This window comes from Cylas formicarius, unplaced genomic scaffold, assembly GCF_029955315.1.
Source record: "Cylas formicarius isolate icCylForm1 unplaced genomic scaffold, icCylForm1.1 PGA_scaffold_10__41_contigs__length_53128322, whole genome shotgun sequence".
NCBI classification, from domain to species: Eukaryota; Metazoa; Arthropoda; class Insecta; order Coleoptera; family Brentidae; genus Cylas; species Cylas formicarius.
In genome coordinates, this window is record NW_026844214.1 from 24,514,405 (window position 1) to 24,532,698 (window position 18,294).

Below are 18,294 nucleotides of genomic sequence, written 5' to 3' on the forward strand. Positions count from 1 at the left end.
ATACAGGGTTACTCACGTTTTTTAACACGACGTATTATGCCAAAGAATTCTGCTTTTAATAAGGTATCTGTTTTTGGAAGGATGGAAACTTCCTTTCTGACTAAGGCTGCATTTTGAAAGTATTTTGATGTTATACAGGATATCCGGAAACGTATCAAATTAGTGTTTTTATTTATTATTTCATTTTTGATTTGTGTGATCAAATTTTTCAAAGGCTACTATAATTACTATTTATATATATTTTGGATTCCTCCTGCATCCGTTGTTGATAAATCAAACTTCTATCAAATAAATCAACAGCCACTGGGATCAATAGGTCGATGTTTATTTTACACTCCTAAGAAAAATCTATGTAATAAATAACATAAACTTTGATCATCGGTCTAACTTCCAGTCACAAGAGAATCTAAAAAATCAAGATTTTACTCGAAATTGAATTAGGAACTCTAAACTTTACTAGGCCGGCCGGTGGTATATTGTTTATGTGTTTATAGTTTACAAATGGCATACATGACCCAACCTTCTCTCGGTGGAGATTTATGCTTCATTATCATTTCCTCGTAGAGCTTTCTCCAAATTTCTGACTGCTTTATCCTTAATTGATGGCTGTATTGCCGTGAAATTCTTTTCTAGTTTTTTCGTTGGAACCTTTTCTTCTTTAACTTTTTTCTCATTTCGCATTTTCTATTTTGCCTCCAATTAAATTTTTATCTATGGGGTGGATAAAAAGTGAGAATGTCTTTTATTCTGTCGTCACAAGAGTAGCTGCAGAAGTACATCTTCTGTTGGGGTTTCACAAGTATCGTATTTTCAAAATTATCTTTAGTCAGGATCAGTTGTTCAGTTCAGTCATTGCAAAAAGTTCTTCAACCTCGTATTGCCTTATGCGTTTACCGGGATTATTGGCCATGAAGAGCTTACATTCTTTATTGTATGGCACTTTCAGTGGAACGAAAAATGTAAGATCCAGTGCTTGAATGTTGTGAGAAATATGGGGTGGCAAAGAAAGAACTTACAGGTGTGTTTTCGGAAAAGCTCGTATGCTCAAAAACTGATATGACTTTCGTAATTGTCGAGAATTAATAATACTGGTTCTTCCTTGGTAGGTTTCACAAAAGAAATGAAGTGTCGTAAGTAGTCTAGAAAGATGGTCGCGTTTATCCAACTAGAATCAGAAACCGTGGCAATAATTCCGCTACTACAACCTTTAAGTAATAGTTCATTCATCCTCGTTCTGTTGAAGATAAAAATTGAAGGTACATGCGCTGACACATCTATTGTTGTTGTGATACCACGATCACCGCTTGTCGCTTTCGCTATTGCTATTTGTTTTAAACTCTTTGGAGAATCTTGTTTGTTTTTTTGAATTGTACTAAGGAACAGATTTACTTCATTGGCGTTAAATGCAATTATTCTATTAAGTGAAGTAGCTTCTGAAGCCCGCAAACTGATAGAAGCATGGCATGACATAAAACCATATTACCAGTTTTTGCCTGCCAGTTTATTAAAATTGTGCTTCAGTTTGTTAGCTTCAGCAAAATGGAAAACAGTTTTACGTAACGAGTTTGGTGTGATGCCATAAAAAGACTTTCCTTATTAAACACAGTGTACCGAGCATTTTTTGGCGTGTTGAATTCATTTTGTCTGATTTAAATCATTTTGTTTTTGGTGCAGAGTATTTGGTGGCTGCTTGGCGGCCCAATGTGAGACTTTTGCTTTTGACATCTTCGACTTCGTGACGAAGCTCTTCAGTTGGTGTTTTGATACAGTCTGTCGTATATATTTTTGAGGCATCTAGAACAATTTACAACGTTAATATTTACCAATTCTTTAATTTTCAAAATTTTTTCTTATTATATATATCTGAGAGCAAATAGTACGTTCATTATAGAAACGGAAAATTATAACAATAATGTAAAAAAAGTTGTTTGACTTACTATGTCTGCACTGGTGCCGCTTTCCACTCTTTCTATCGTGTACATACTGGAAGGCGCGGGTTACATCCTTTGAACCAAATAACTGTTCGCAATTACCCCCCGCCTTTAATTTCTCCGCTCTCCCCTACTCATTTTTCTTGTGCGAGATATAAAATGTACTCCCGACAAAAAAAACGGCACCTAAATTTTTGATTTTATTGCAATGATTTTTTCGCTGAACAACAGGTCAATTCTTTAAGATGGCCCCTTGTGATAAAAGTAGTCAAAAGAATAAGTCAAAATAATGTTTTGGTCTTAACTTAGTTTTTAATAAAGCTGGATGTGTTTCTAGCAGTTTGTTTTAGGAGTTACACATCTTTAACCGAAATTAAAACGAAAGTTAATAACGGGTGTGTCCACCTTTAATCGCAATGACAGCTTGCATTCTTCGTGGCATCGAATCAATCAGATTTATTGTTCTTCAGGAATCGTTTCATATTCTTCAATTAATGGTAACCTGAACTGTGCTAAAGTTATAGGCTTGTTGAGACGGCAGCGAACGCGTCTTTTTAACGCACCCCAAAAAATGGTCAATCGGATTGAAATCTGGGCTACAGAGTGATCATTCTAACCTGCGAATTCGAACTTCATTTACTCATCTACTACACGTGCTACACCCGGTCTGGCATTATATTGGATGAAAAATACTAAAAATAGTAACATCTAGCTAACTTGATTATTTTGCTCTGATTGTTTTTACTGGAAATGCTGCGTTTCAATTGAAAATGCGTAGCTCCTAAAGTAAAGAACATAGCCCCATCATGTAAAAAACAAACTGCTAGGAACATATCCCGCTTTATTGCAAACTATGTTTGAAGAATGTTGTTTTGTGTAATTTTCCCGCAGAGTGTTTTAAACTTGAGATTAAAAACATCATTTTGATTTATCCTGGTATATAAACATTGGAGCAACGAAAATTTCATCAGAAGCAACTGAATCGCAGTCTTAAAAATTAGTAATAAAGTCAAATATAAAACAGTTATGTCTTGTTAAAATTATTACAAAAAGTTAGTTGCCGTTTTTTTGTCGATGAGTATTCAGGGTGTCCAAAGAGTGTGTCAAAGTATATAATAATAATACATTTATTATTAGTTTTGAGAGACAAATGTTTAATATCTAAGTTATAGATAAGACTAAAAAAAACAATTTAAAATTATGTTTAAATATACATGGAGAATCAAACTTTTATTTTTTAAATCGAACACCCTATATATTATTGCATTATACTCAGTCACCCAATGTGGGGTTGTTATGGTCTATACCGAGTGTTTTTGGTTTAATGGCCATTTTTACTTCAAAAATTATCTGTGTTAAAAAAAAGTAGATCTTAACATTAATTCCAAGCAAACAAAACACATGACCAATCTAGTTCCAAGTGAAAATATGAAAATAGACGAATACATGAGATTAGAATAGGTAAAGATAATCAAATTTGCGAGAGGCTTGGGATGGGCGGAATTTGGTAAATTGCAACATATTCTGATAGGGACCTTGCCGATATGCTTAAAGAAAAAGGTCTACAACCAATGCATTTTGCCAGTGATCACATACTGCTCGGAAACGCTTACGGTAACTAAAAAGTCCGTAGATAAGTTGAGAGTAAATCAAAGAAAAATGAAACGAACAATACTGGGAATTACAGGAAACCACATGGTACCAAACAGGCTAGTGAGACAAAACACTAAAATAACAGAAGTAATCAAAAAATTGCTCAAGGCAAATGGAAATGGACTGATTATATACCGCGCTTGAGCGACAATCGGTGGACCAAAAGATTGATAGAATGGAGACCCAGAGAAAATAACAGAATCGGGGTAGATTTGTTTGATTTTCCACACATTTATGAATCACCCTGTACATTTTAAAATAATTTTAAATTGTTTCTTTTAGTCTTATCTATAACTTTTGTATATAACATTTTTCTCTAAAATAAATTATAGAAGATATATTTTTGACACACTGTTTGGACATCCTGTATGTACACACACACAATGTATAGGGCACTTACAAAGTATTTGTTAAAAGGCGATCAGAATATATAAAAGAAATAGCAAAAGCAAAAATTTTTCTCATTGCTTTATGTTTCGTTTTAACGGTATTCAACTATTCTTCTTTATATTTTAATTTAATTTTTCCGTTCGCTGTTTTATTTCACTATTTTTGAAAATATGTATTTGTGTTTATCTAACGTATATAGTTTTGGTTGGGTTTGATTAGTAGTCGTGAAATCATTTTAGTTAGTAGCCGATTATTTAATTAATTCGAGGTCCTTCGAGGAATAAAAACGTCGTTATTTTAATATTAACCCTTTTCTACCTTCTCACCGATATAACTGTTAAATAATTTAGTGGCCCTACCACGGTAAAAAATTAAGTTAGAGAACATTTTCCGCGCATGCCTCTACACCCCTTATCTTGCAGTTTGCGCCATTTTCTCTCTAAATAGCGATTTAACTCGTTTTACGAGAACATCAAACAAGATCTAGACAGAATACTGCAGCAAAAATGGCGCATCCAACCTTATGGACGATCTGTCAGTGGCCATCTTGGTTGGCGAACACCGCAAGGTCATTGGTTAAAAACGAAATTTTTAATTTCGCACATGCGTATGTTGAATCAATTTTTTTTGTGTATATATCTAGTGGCTATATGTTCTCACCTTAACCACTTCTAGTCCACTAAGAAACTTCCATGAACGCACATGTAAGCAGATTTATTCAAGTTATCTCATTACGCGCTGAGTTGGGCGGGTTTTCAAATTTCTTCTGTAAGTGGATGAGGGTGGCCTACACTATAGCAGGCCTACTGGTATAATTGGCTTTACATGAGAAAACAGTATCAGTTTTAGGTAAACTTTTAAATAAAATTTATAAACCACTTCGTCCTATTGTTTCTTCCATTCAATTTCCTTTTTTGGATTATCTAAATACATATCCAACTGTCTTTCTAAAATAGGGAGAAAAAAAAATCCTTTTATTTTTACACAATTTATAGACAAAATTATATACTTGTGTCATTATTCAATCGCATTTCTAATTAAATTAACAATACTTCACTTTGATTAAAAGCTTTTATAAAAGCAGTTCATACAACATTAAAAAATAAGTGTCATTATTCAATCACATTTCTAATTAAATTAACAATACTTCACTTTGATTAAAAGCTTTTATAAAAGCAGTTCATACAACATTAAAAAATAATTATTTTCAATATCAAGAAAACTTTTACCAACAATTAAATGGATGTGCAATGGGCCCACCAATTTTATCAACACTGTCTCAACTTGTGATGAAATATTTGAAATAAAATTATTAAAAAACGTTTTGTTGATGACTGAATATGATATCGCAGTGTGTCACAAATCTGCCAAAATAATAATATCAATTTTTACTCAATTAAAGAGTAAGACTCCAGTTAAAAAGAAATAAAATGTTGTACATCCAATTGTCATAAATGGATTAACATGATCCCTAACAGGAGGAAGGAAACACCGAAATTAAAATAATAACGAAATGTTTAATGTTTAACAACTTAATGGCCTACTAATAAAAAACATACTATGCTGGGCATTTGAGACAGCTCATAAGAATCGTAATAAAATGATTTACGATGCAGTACTTTTGCGGCACTTTTCTTTTAATAAAATGGGTCACGGTAGCTGGAAACACGCTAGCTTTATTAATCCGTGAAATCGTCAAAAAATATTACATACCGCCAAATATTTGGCGGAAAAACAATTTGGGGGTTGCGAAACCGTCGCCCGCGGATCTGGCAGGTCGTTTCCCTAATTGTGTCGATACATTTCAATTTGCTGTAGGCGCCCTCGCGTTTAAATTAAAATATTCCGTAAGAATTATTACCGCTTCTACGGCGCGCTTTGTGGCATTTTTGCTTGACTTATATCTCCCGCGTTCGCATGAAAAATAGAAACAAATATTTCATGTGCAAATATTAACTCTCATATGGTAAAGAATTTAAAATATTCAATTTAAATTTGTTGACATGTAATTTGATTTTAACGGCCATCAATGACGCTAAGTTATAGACAACCGAATTGTTTGTATGCTCATAAAAATGAAGATGTTTGTTAAAACAAAGCACTGAATAAAATTTGAACGTCGCTTGCAGGATCTTCCTAAATTAGAAATTTTCTGTATCAAGATATGTCGAGAAACAGGCCCTGAAAATGGTATTTCATTAATATTCCCGAAACATGTTGAGGGATATTTTTGAAATTTTAGCTTTTAATTAATAATAATTGTCAAATTTTGGTCAGTGACGTAACATTTATCGGTGCTGTTTAGCATGCCAATCTTTTCGCCTATTGTTATTCATTCACCAACACTGAAAAATTATATGCATACATTCTACAGAATTGAAATTATCAACTGAGAAATTACCATCCCTTGACTTTATAATAAACGGGTCCTTTAATGATCGTACATGTTGATGTTCCGTCTGAGCCGTTTTTGGACCCTAGAATAGTGCGCCCACCCTCAACGGTGCCAACAGTTGTGAAATACCCATTGTATTACGTAGGAACTTTCAAGTCAAAGAAAATAAAAACCATTGAGAATCGGAGGCGTTTCTACTCCGCGTCGCCGATTTTTTTCGTCCCGTCCCCACCACCTCGTATACGCGACCGCTTTTTATTTAATAAAAGTCGCCATCAATCATCCCCTTAAATGTCTCCCCCCGTTTTTGCGAGGCGCTTATTTATTGGCCACGCCGTGTCTGTTTTAGATCCGCCGCAAGTGACTCTCCATTTAGGCAGCACCCTCAACCCCGAGGACATAAAAGAAGGCGACGATGTTTATTTCGAGTGCAACATTAAGGCCAACCCCAAACAGCACAAAATTACCTGGTATCACGGCGTAAGTATCCGCTCTCTGTTTTTACGTTTTTGGCGGCCCTAAGCGTCCCGCCGAACGCGCCCGAATTTGAGGGGTATTTAATAATGATCGCCCGGAACATTTCCGGGAATGTTCCTTTTATGAAATGAATAAATGCATGACGTGTTCCCGATTACGAGGACGATGGCGTGGAGGTCTGACCTTCTGCGTTCGCCAGATCTTTCTTTCCATTTTTTTTTCGTTTACAACAGATGAGAGTCAATGAATCAGGCTATTATTATTTGATTGATATGCTGTGTCCACGACATTTTCTCATATACATTGAGACCCAATAGCTTCACACTCTTTCCTACCGCTTTCCTAACGCTGATCTGAAGTAAGTCGCTATTTTCAAAAGTTGGGTTTCATCTTTGTTTAGCTAGATCTAAAGCAGCAATTGAAGTATCAAAGCTTCAATGATGCCGCTGGATGTAACAAATGTGGTGCCATCGGCAAATCAGGAACATTTGGCAGAAATCATATATAGAACATATATATAGAACCAAAATTGAGCATTGCGAAACCCCACATTTTAGTTCTCTCACTTTTGAACGTTCATTATTAGAAATAACAGTTACCCCCTTCTATCATAATTTTTTGTATATCAAAATATCATAAGATACACTTTGCCAGACCTTTATTAATGCCTTCATCATAGAATGCCCAACCATCAAACCAAACTGGTCCTGACTCAACAAATTGTGTTTCGAAATAAAGCAATGCTAATAGTATCGTAATGGTTGGCGTATTAGGACCGCTGTAGAATTCTATTAATTTGATATTTCGAAGAAAACACTCCCGCTTTCATTAATCAATTAAGTTGCAGTTATCAACACTAGAATTTCTCTAGGGACACACACAGAGTTATTCATAGACTCGTTAACTGCTGTCAACTACAGTAAAGAGAGTCCGGAAGATTTTTTTGTTCCTTATGTTGATTTAAGCAGCCAGACAGCATCAATTACTTTGGAATATTTAAATGATGTGGACATTCCTGTCTTAGAGGGGCCAGCGTTAATGCTTAGGACTGAAGAATACGTAGTCCTGTTCCCATGTCTTTAACTTTAAATGAATTGCAACAATCTCTATTATAGGTTTGGGAACTTATTCTTCAAAAACACATCCGCCATCTGATTTTAGGCATGTCAAGAAAAATGTATTATTTAGCACATGGAGGCAACACCCAAAATATTTTGAAATATCAGAGATTTGGTTGGAGTAACGAACTTTTATATTTTATATCCTACCTTCACACCGCATATACAGAAGCCACTAGTTTGAGATCACCTTTAATGTATGTTTGTTGTTACGTCTATTCAAGAAGTGTACACACATTTTGTTATTATATGTGTATATATCTCTTCGAAATATCACAAAGAATATAAATGAAGCATGTACGACTAATCTCGCTGAGGTAATGCATTTTTTTTCGCTGCTCCTATACTGACTCTCACATCGGATAGAACTTGAAATAATGACCAAATTAGCAGTTTCTAAATCATCGATTCAACTCCATTTGCTGGTGATAGTATCAACTCGACTCCATTATGAAGCTAAAATAATCTCTTAATTTTAATAAATATTGCTGCAGTATTTTTTTTATTCATTTTATTATATTTTTTTAGTTTTTTATTAGTTTTCCCTGTAGCTTGGAAAAACAGAGTCTTAGTCGTTCTAAACTTATATGTCCCCACAAAATTAAAATAGGGCTAACAGGGTTTCTTAAAAACTTATCTTCTTCTGATACCTGTTATCAATCTGTTTTCATTTGATATAGTCAATTTAATATATACTGATGTATAAAGTATCAATTTAGTTCGTACTTCCAATTCACTGTCACTGTCTTGAATAACTATTATTATTATTTAAGTTACTTTAAATGAAAATATTTTGTAATATGTACTACTGTTATTTGAACTCTGACATTCCTTCTCGTCATGCTTTTCTCCTACGCCTATTATTTTGTCTAGTTTGCTTCAATCAAGCAGAGATATAACTATTTTCAGGGGCTACTGGTAAACCAAAACGTATCTTCCGGCATCATCATCAGTACGCATAGTTTGGTCCTCCAAAGTGTTACTAGATGGCAGGGCGGAGCTTACGCATGTTTAGCCGCCAATTCCAGAGGCGAAACAATGAGTGACCCGGTACATTTGAGAGTTAGATGTAAGTTGTTCCTACACCGATGTCCCAGTTCAAAAATATTGCCGTTTCTAGATGCGCCGGTCTGCAGTAAAGATTCGGAGGTTACTGTCATAGGAGCTTCTCTAGACGAAGTGTTGAAAGTGAGGTGCCAAGTGTCGGCGGACCCCTCTGATGTCACTTTTATCTGGCAATTTAATAACAGCGGCGAGAGTTTAGATGTTTCGCCGTCAAGATTCAATACCTACAGCGGTAATATTAGTGAACTAACGTTCTCAGCATCATCGCAGATCGATTACGGTACCCTAACTTGTTGGGGTTCGAATTCCGTGGGACGCCAAGTCGAACCTTGCATATTCCAGGTAAGACCACAGATAAGGGATTAGCAAAACTTGTAAACAAACCGCAGCGCAAGTTCTATCGAAAACGGCACAATGATTTTCCAATTAGGTGGTCCCTGCCTCAAAGCCTTCATCACTATCGAACTGTACACTACGAGGTGCCAACAACCAATCAGCGGACACCGTAGAGGTGCAGTGCAAAGCAGGTTATGACGGTGGAGTGCCCCAACAATTCGTTTTGGAGGCATATGAGGCGCACAGCATGCGATTAAGGATAAACCAAACAAGTAACGGCCTCTATCGAATAGAGACTAATATATCTAAACCGAGCCTTTTCAGTTCTTGATTCAGAAAACCCGGTGTTTCATCTGGATCTGGGGGAACTTTTGCCATCTCCTCCGTCGCTTAGAATAGTTGTGTATGCAGTAAATGCGAAAGGAAAGAGCGAAAAATTGGTTTTGGATGACATCATGCTAAACGATGCCGAAAAGAGAACTGGTAAGTTTTTTTTTTCTAAGAGACTTCACATGCTACTGTACTACTATTTGGAAATCTAGCTGACGTTTCACCAATTATCCTGTTCGCTTCTTCAGAGCTTAACTGAAACTGGTTTGCTTTCCACTTGCAACCTGCTTATATACTGTTTAAGGGGGCGGAGCTAAAGGAGGGGCATGAACATTGTCGTCCATATTGGTGGAAGTGACGGTTAAGATTGTTTGGTTGTTTAGAGATTTCTATATATTCGCGGATTTCCTTTGGTAAAACAATTGATGCAAAAATTTTCTCGATTGTGTTCTCGATTGTGTTGATAAGTTTATTCGTCTTAGCCTTAAGGTTCTTTTATGTTCTTTGAGTGTAGTTGATATTTTTGGTCCTGTTTCTCCTATGTGGTTTTTGCCGCGTAAGCCTGCAATGCTGTAAACTCCTTGTGTCTCAAACGCAATTTTGTTTTTGACGGATCAAAGATGTTGAGAAATTTTTAGACAATTGGTAAATTTAATTCTTACATTATATTTTTTAAGAACTGTCCAACTCCAGTCATTCGGGAGATTCGGTCGACAGTTTCTTGTACACTAAGATTCGGATACTCGAATTTCATGAAATTATCTACCCACTGATAATTGATAATCTTATCGTTGGTGTAAATGTCGTCAACCAAACAAAAGTACTTAAAAAAGGGCTAATTTGTTTTAATTACTCTATCATTAAAGTTTTCTTCAATCCTTTATTCCAACATAAGGTAATAATTATATCAGGTATTGTCACACATGACAAAATTTAGATATTATAGATTTACATTAAAGATAAAAAAATATTTAAATGCAATAGATCTCACATAACCTATAGCGTTATTAGAACTCAAAAAATGCTCGTACTTTTCACTTGCTCGAATGATTAAATTAACCCTTAGCATTACCATTTTATACCATTTTCATCGTAGATGGTAATTCGGGTATGAACTTGGTCCCCTTGGCCGGTCTTCTAACCGGTTCACTTCTGACACTCGGCGTTGCCGTATTGGTGATCGTAGTGGTAGCGGTGAGAAGAAAACGTCACTGCGACGGAAGTAACTACTGCCCTCATCACATAACCCTCGACGCATCGAAGCAAAACTCAAAGACTGAACAGGGATCCATGTTAGAGATAAATACAGGTTAGTCGTATTCGATAACTTTTGTATTTAACCATCCAATATCCCTTTTAATTCCTAAATTAGACAGCATAGTTCACTAATACTGAATTCGTTAAGATCTTCAAAATTTTAAATTTGTTTTTAAAGTTGCTTGTATCCAATAAATAAATACAATAATTACTACTATACATAAAAATTTCATCGTCTCTTCAGACTGTCCCATACTTAGTTTCAATAGTTTCTTAATTATCTTGATTAATACATTTTACAAAACTTCTGGACTCCTTCTGCGTAGGTTTTTGTTGAGTCGAGCTTGCTAACGTTTCGCCAATCATCCTGTTGGCTTCTTCAGAGCTCAACTGAAATAGTTTCGGTGAAATAGTTTCAGTTCGACTCAATCAAACCGACGCAGAAGGAGTCCAGAAGTTTTGTAAAAATGATTACAGTAGCCTGAGGAGTTTTTATGAAAAAAAAATATCTTGAATAACGTAAAAATTTTGAAAGACGTAAAAAGAAATGCCATATGTAAGCAATAAATTAAATTATTTCGTGATAGGTAAACCGCAAAGCAATTTTGTTGTACAGCATGAATTACTAAAAAAAAATACAATTTAAGTAGTTGTAAATATTTAGCGGAATTACGGTGTACACTCTTCAATCTGCGGTTTACTCTTGGTTTAACTTCATTTTATATTTCTTTTTTCTTGTGATCGCAGGTTTTTATGTTTTTCGTTGTTTTTTTTTTACGTCCTAAATTCAATTTTTCTATTTTTATTTCATGTGCTAATTGTAGTTCATAAAAAAAAATATGTTCCAGTATATAAGGACAAACATAAGATAACATAACCATTTTTCAAGTTTTGCATACTTTTCTTGGAATAAATGAGTTGCCAAATTTTGAATTGAATTTCTTGAGCTTCCTTGTATAGCATAAGTGTTTATCATCAGTTAAAAATGGCCAAAGGAAATAATTGTAATCCAAAATTTACGCTCCCCAGATGAAAAACCTAAAATCTTACATCAGCTGATGTAAGTGGTCAGTTCTAAATTATCCAACTCTTTTGACGTTAATAAAACCAAAAACATTTCAAACTTTGTGAAAATCATGGCTAACTAGAAGGAACTTTCGGTTTTGATTGACTTTTGTGAATAAATATGAAATGACAAGATAACCTTTGATGATAGGTAAAATTTTAGACTGTACTATGTAATAATATATACGGTGTCGTATATAAACCATTAAAACCTTTTGTATTTAATGCTGTTTGCGCTATCTCTACAAGGAATCTGGTGGAGAGGTGTTCCTAAATTTGCGTCATAACTATTTGATGATGAAAATCTGAACAACGTTTGTTCTTATTTAACTAACTAAGATGGTAAATTTTCTTATTTAACCGTCGTCATTCTGAAAGATTCGACCTCATCCCTCAAACCGTGGCGTAAAACTGTAAACTTTGCAAAATACGACAAAGACCACATACAAATATTTTAACATAGAATTGACAATATTTAGTCACACACATTATTTGTAAAATGTATATATTATGAAAAATTAATGTCTGTTCAAAATTTCACAAATTTCCATGAGCGTTTTCTCAAGTTAACAAAAATAACTTTTAGTCGAAAGGAAGAGGAATTACTCAATTTAAATCTTAAATACTCTAGCTACAGGGTCTGAGAAGTCTACCAACATTTCTGACAAAAATATCTTGTAATCTGAAATAATCAGTCTACCTAATTCCAAATCACATAACAACTTTAGCTTCAGTCGTTTCTAACGCGCTCACCTTAGCTGTTTTCCAGGGCTCCAAGCGCATGGGTGTCGTACGCACGGTGGAAATTGGAACGGTAACCAGCCTGTCCATGATTTGACAGTTGTCAAAAGTGGTTTTGATAGAATTTTCGCCGACGGGTTTAGATAAAATTCACTTCAAATTTCCTTTCATATCCATATTAAACGGTGGTGAATACTCTCTCTTATTTTTTAAATAAAACCCTAACCTTAAAATAACATTTGAGCTTGAAACACCGCGTAAAAGGCTGGTGCTTAAGGGGAAAGGGGAAAGCACTTTTGGGTTTAAAACCCAAAGCTGAAATTGGAAGTCTGGAACACGTGTTTGAAGCAGATAGGCGCGCAAGCGCTCGATTTCGTACGCAAAACCGCCGGCTGGAAAACAGCTCTTGTGGTCTCCAAAGCTGACAAGGGCTGTGGTCTGGTTATAATATAAGAGGGAGACATACGTCGATAAGGTTATAAACTTTTTGGCAATGGATGATTTTTATCAGATTAACTAGAAACTACTAATTTTTTGTTTTACAGAATAAAAAACCATTTAGATAAATATTTATTAACGCTTGAATTTTTCAACTTATAAACTTATAAAGAAACTTTATATCCTATGAATCCCTAAACACTTTTATTATATGGACTTCCTAAGACACATAAAGAGGGGATCCCCATTCGACCCGTAGCGTCGGGTTCACCATGTTACAATCAAGCTTCATGGTTTAATATAGTTCTTAGAAATACAACTGGCTTTCAGAGCATTTATTCTACCAAAAATTTAGTGCAGTTGACGAATTACTTGAAGAATATTGACATTCCAGTCAATGTTATTTCAAGTGAAATTGATGTCAAAAATTTATTCGCAATTGTTCCACCACTTGAGTGCATTGATTTAGTGAGCTCTTTATTGAAAGGCACCACTTTGTCAAAAATTGTCGTCAATGGTCTAAGTCTTCTTTTGACGACTGCGTGAGAACAAAATTTCGAAAACGAATTTTTTAGACAAATCACTGGACTATCAATGAGTTCTTGCCTCTCACCTTTTTTAAGTGAAATTTTCATGAACAATCTTGATAGAAAAGTTGTGGATAGTCAATTCTCCACATAGTTAATAACTAACAAAAGATATGCGAACTTTACTTGCATTGTCCGGAATGGCAGCCAACAAACGCCTATCGAATTCCTAACGTTTACCAATTCCTTACATGACAAAATTTATTTTATGTTTTAAAAGGAAGTCGCGGGTACCTTCCCTTTTCTTAATCTTCTATGAGCTAGGAAAAGCTGAATGAATTGAATCCGAGATTTTTGATACAATTTTCCACCAACTCGCAACTTTTCTTATTTCATTTTTTAGATTTCGATAAAATCAAACGGATTCGGTCTCATTCCAATTTGTGTCTGTGTGCGGTTGAGTCTTTATATGTGCGTGTTCTTAATTCATGTAAATTATTTTATTATTTCAAAAAATTGCTTTTATAGGTCTGATGATGCTCGTGTCGGCAAAACACGTGTAACATTTTTAAAATAATAATTTTTGAAGCATCGACTTCGGAGTTTAATTGAATGCTTATAGCCTACTAAAATGCCTTAAGCTTTTTTGGAGATATAGACATTTATTTAAGAAAATATTCGAACACCCTCCATATTTTCCTTCTAGAAATGGAGCAAAAAACATTTAGCAAAACGATTGAATTTGTCTCAGCTTTAAAATAGTACGCACTTCGGTTAACATTGGAAATTTTTGTAGAAACCGACTTTTAAAATGCAACAAAATAATTACTCCCCCTGGTGGCTTTGCCAACTTTACTATTGAAACTTTCCTAACATTGAAATATTATTTGTCGCCATTAGTAAATAAATTACAGGTGACAATCGATACGTGGTGGCCTACACACTAAAGCCAACGAATCCAGCCTATTCCCATTCGAACTCTGCCCAAGATAGTATGATTTTAACTCCCGACTCGCACAGCCAGCCCGACATACTCAACACTCCCAGAGGTGAGTGTCTGTGTCGTTGTCATCACGGTCGTCATCATCAACACTGTCAGAATCATCAGACTCATTTTAATACATTCCAACATTTCGACAATGTTTAGTGCACCTTAGGATATCGAACAGTGACATTTAATTCTAAAAGTCCAAATAAAATGTAATTATGAAATTATTACTCTACAGCTTTAGTTGGACCAGCTAATTTTCTGGCGACGGAGTCCCTGCAAACAGGGAAAACAACATTTTTACTTCCTTTGCTATGAAAAAAATTATGCTATATTTTTAAATACGTTTTATTTGGTAAATTGTGATTAAAATTACATATATGGTATTCCAAGTAGCCAGGCTAAATGAACTATTTTAGTTGGAGGCACTATATATTAAAGTAGCAATAATATAACTTGCTTATGGACACAAACAATAAGTACTGCACAAACAAATCAAACTGATTGTGATAGAGGAATGTTATTTATATACTTTTCGTTAAATTTTATTTTTTATACCTATATCGGTTTTGTATATATCCATGTAATATTTTTATTTACTTAATAAAATATTTTGACAGTTTTGTTGTTTTAATTTTTGTTTTATGATTTCGTGATATCTTAACCGTATTTTTTACCGAAAAAAAAAGGATAAACCATAGCAAATAGTATTGCGAGAACAAATGTTTACGTTTTATTTATTTTTTTTAAATTAGATAAATTGGACAGCATGCAATTGTGGGTGCGTCTCAAATTCGTAGTACCCTATAGGATATCTTGAGAACCATTCTACTCTACTTGTTTATGAACAATTTAATAACCCAGCTCGTATTTATATATTTTCACAATTTGGGAAGCTACATTACATTTTTGAGGGTACCTGATGGTCTCATAAAATACTTACTCAATCATTGCAAGTGCACAAAAAGTTTAGTTTAGCGTTTTTAATTAATATCCTTACCAACTGTTAAAAATATGTGTATTTCTAGTCGGTTAATAATTTTCAAAGATATGGCGAATGCGCAAGTCAGAAAAATTAGCGCAAATTTTTTTTTATACCTATACTGATATATTTTTGTGTAAAAAAGTTATGTAAATAGAGAATATAATAACCTATTCGTTTTAAAAAAGTAAATGGCAATTTAGAAAGAATCGATAAAGAGATGAAAACAATTTTTGATTCTCTGATCAAATCTAAACACAATTGTATTTTAAAGTGTCTTAATTAGTGGGTGAAGCAATAAGGTAATTTTGCTAAAGATTGTATAAACAAATATTAAATAAAATATAAAATTTGTAAAGAGACCAAATTACCAAATTACATACATAAATATCTTTGTGGATCTTGGTGATCCTGTGAGGTGGGCCAATGAGAAGTACATTTTAACTTTACTAGACGACTATAGCCGATTCCGAAAAATGTACTTATTCGAGTTTAAAAATGAAACAAGTTGCCTTATTGCTGAAACGGAAGCAAGCTTGAATTTAAAAGACACGAAACTTGGACATAATAACAGCAGTTACTATGTAATTAGTAAATTGATAAAATTTTATATGCACACAGCAATTCCTGATACCCCACATCTAAACTGTAAGGCGGAAAGATTAAATCGCACCTTGTCAACCTTGTAAACGAAATAAAACACGCTTCGAGACGTTGTGTTAAATAAGTAAGAAATGCAGATTTGTAGAACATAGCCCTAATATATATATATATATATATATATATATATATATATATATATATATATATATATATATATATATATATATATATATATATATATATATAGGTTATTTTCAGTAGAAAATCAGAAACACATCATGACATATTGTTTTTAAAATGTAAAACCAAAATCAGAGAATAACCCAGTAAAAGTAAAATCACAAGAAGTTGCATAAAGTTTAGTTGAAAAAAACTGAACCTGAAAAAGAAGCTTTCAGTCCTGTATTAAATGTGGACGCGTTAGTCTTACTGTTTGGAACAGCTTTCAGTAAAAACTATTTCATAAGGAAGTTTGATTTAAAAACTGACTATTCCAATTGCAATCAAAATAAAAAACATAAACATTTCTTGGCCAATGCCAAATTTAGATTGTCCTGGTATAATTACGAAATAAATATCAATAACTTCTTGAAGTCGAACACAGAAGCCATCGCATAGTTGCGATTTCAATGTTTTGAAAAAAAAAACACGCAATAAATCGAACACTCCTACTTGTGGAAAAAGCATTTAGCTGCAATATTGCAATCTGCAATATGATTTATGATATGATTTACACTTAAACACCATCGTTATAGTTTGTCTTATTTTGTTTCCACTCCATACTTTATAATTTTGAATTTCATGTGCACGCATAGGCAATATTCAATGATATTGAATGGATGGATATTCACCGATATTGACATTTTAAATATATTTTTCTACTCCCTTCTGTAAAATACCTAATTACCCACCTATCTAGCGTGCGGGAAGCGTCACTTTACCACGTCAATTTCGTTTCCCACGAATCCGAGCCATTTCGTACATTTCCGAGATTTTACCGCACTGATTTGGGAGCGATCGGATGTTTTCGGAGATATTTCCCAGGCTTTGAATTTTGACGTTTGTCAATTCTGATGGTAATGTCAATGAATGGATTTATGTTGTTTTGCGAAAATGTACCCAAAAACTAACGATCGTAGAAAAAGTATAGTATGCAACAAGTTAAGGTTTTCAAACGAAGGATCTCGTTTTTAAAAAACACTTTTTTATTTTGCAAACAGAACTACGAGGTTTTCTTTAACCTGCTACAAGGAGAACTGGACGCAAAGCACAGAGTTGTTATATATATAAAGTTTTTATGCAAGCGTCGCGTCGCAGATACCGGATATACTGAAGCTAGCATTTCATCAGCATTTTCTATCACATAATTCCTCCCTCCGAAGTGGAAAACAACAGGGACGAAGGGTTGTTTTCGGAAGACTGGTCGTTCTTGGTTTTCTTGGAATCTTGCAGCAAATGGCTCTTGTAGATTTTCCATGCTATAACTATTAACAAGATTAAAATAAACATCATTCCTGTTGAAGTGGCGAGACTCCAAGTGACTGGATGAATTTCATAACCAATGTCGGGGATCGATGATTTCGCAGCTTCTCGTAGTTTTTTGATCGTATTGAGATCAATCGATTGTAGTTGGAGTGGCTGGTACTTCACATCGTGATGTTCCATATTTTCAATTTTAATGGGTGGCAGCGAGAATGGGTTTGCTTTAAAAATTTCTTCTTTATTCCAAAGCTCGGTATTTTAGGTACTTATACCACAATTATATGGAACATTGATTAGGCAGGCTTCTTCAATAAAAGCTATTTCTTTGTTTTGACAATTCATTTGTAATTTAAGTTTCTGTTCCGATGGTATTATCAAAACAAATCTACTAGTGATTGGTCGTATTATATGCGTTGAAACATTTACATTGACTACGTGGCAATTTTTGTTTTCGGCATATTTAATGAGGGTTGTCACACAATCACCGATGGGCTGGGTAAGTTGATTTTCGCAAAC

General features: G+C 34.2%; 1 protein-coding gene across 3 annotated transcripts in view; it reads left to right on the forward strand.

Annotated features, from left to right (window-relative positions):
* The window catches only part of LOC132699601 (synaptogenesis protein syg-2-like), a 519,238-nt gene that overhangs the window by 487,762 nt on the left and 13,182 nt on the right, over positions 1 to 18,294 (forward strand). For 2 of the 3 annotated variants that reach the window (XM_060666413.1, XM_060666422.1), the window contains exons 8-14: positions 6,719 to 6,849; positions 8,874 to 9,033; positions 9,085 to 9,371; positions 9,460 to 9,637; positions 9,690 to 9,848; positions 10,792 to 11,004; positions 14,638 to 14,772. In XM_060666413.1, coding sequence (XP_060522396.1) covers positions 6,719 to 6,849; positions 8,874 to 9,033; positions 9,085 to 9,371; positions 9,460 to 9,637; positions 9,690 to 9,848; positions 10,792 to 11,004; positions 14,638 to 14,772 — 1,263 coding nt within the window. Of the gene's footprint in view, positions 1 to 6,718; positions 6,850 to 8,873; positions 9,034 to 9,084; positions 9,372 to 9,459; positions 9,638 to 9,689; positions 9,849 to 10,791; positions 11,005 to 14,637; positions 14,773 to 14,949; positions 15,332 to 18,294 lie in introns of those variants that run through there. The other variant, XM_060666430.1, reaches the window with a different exon arrangement.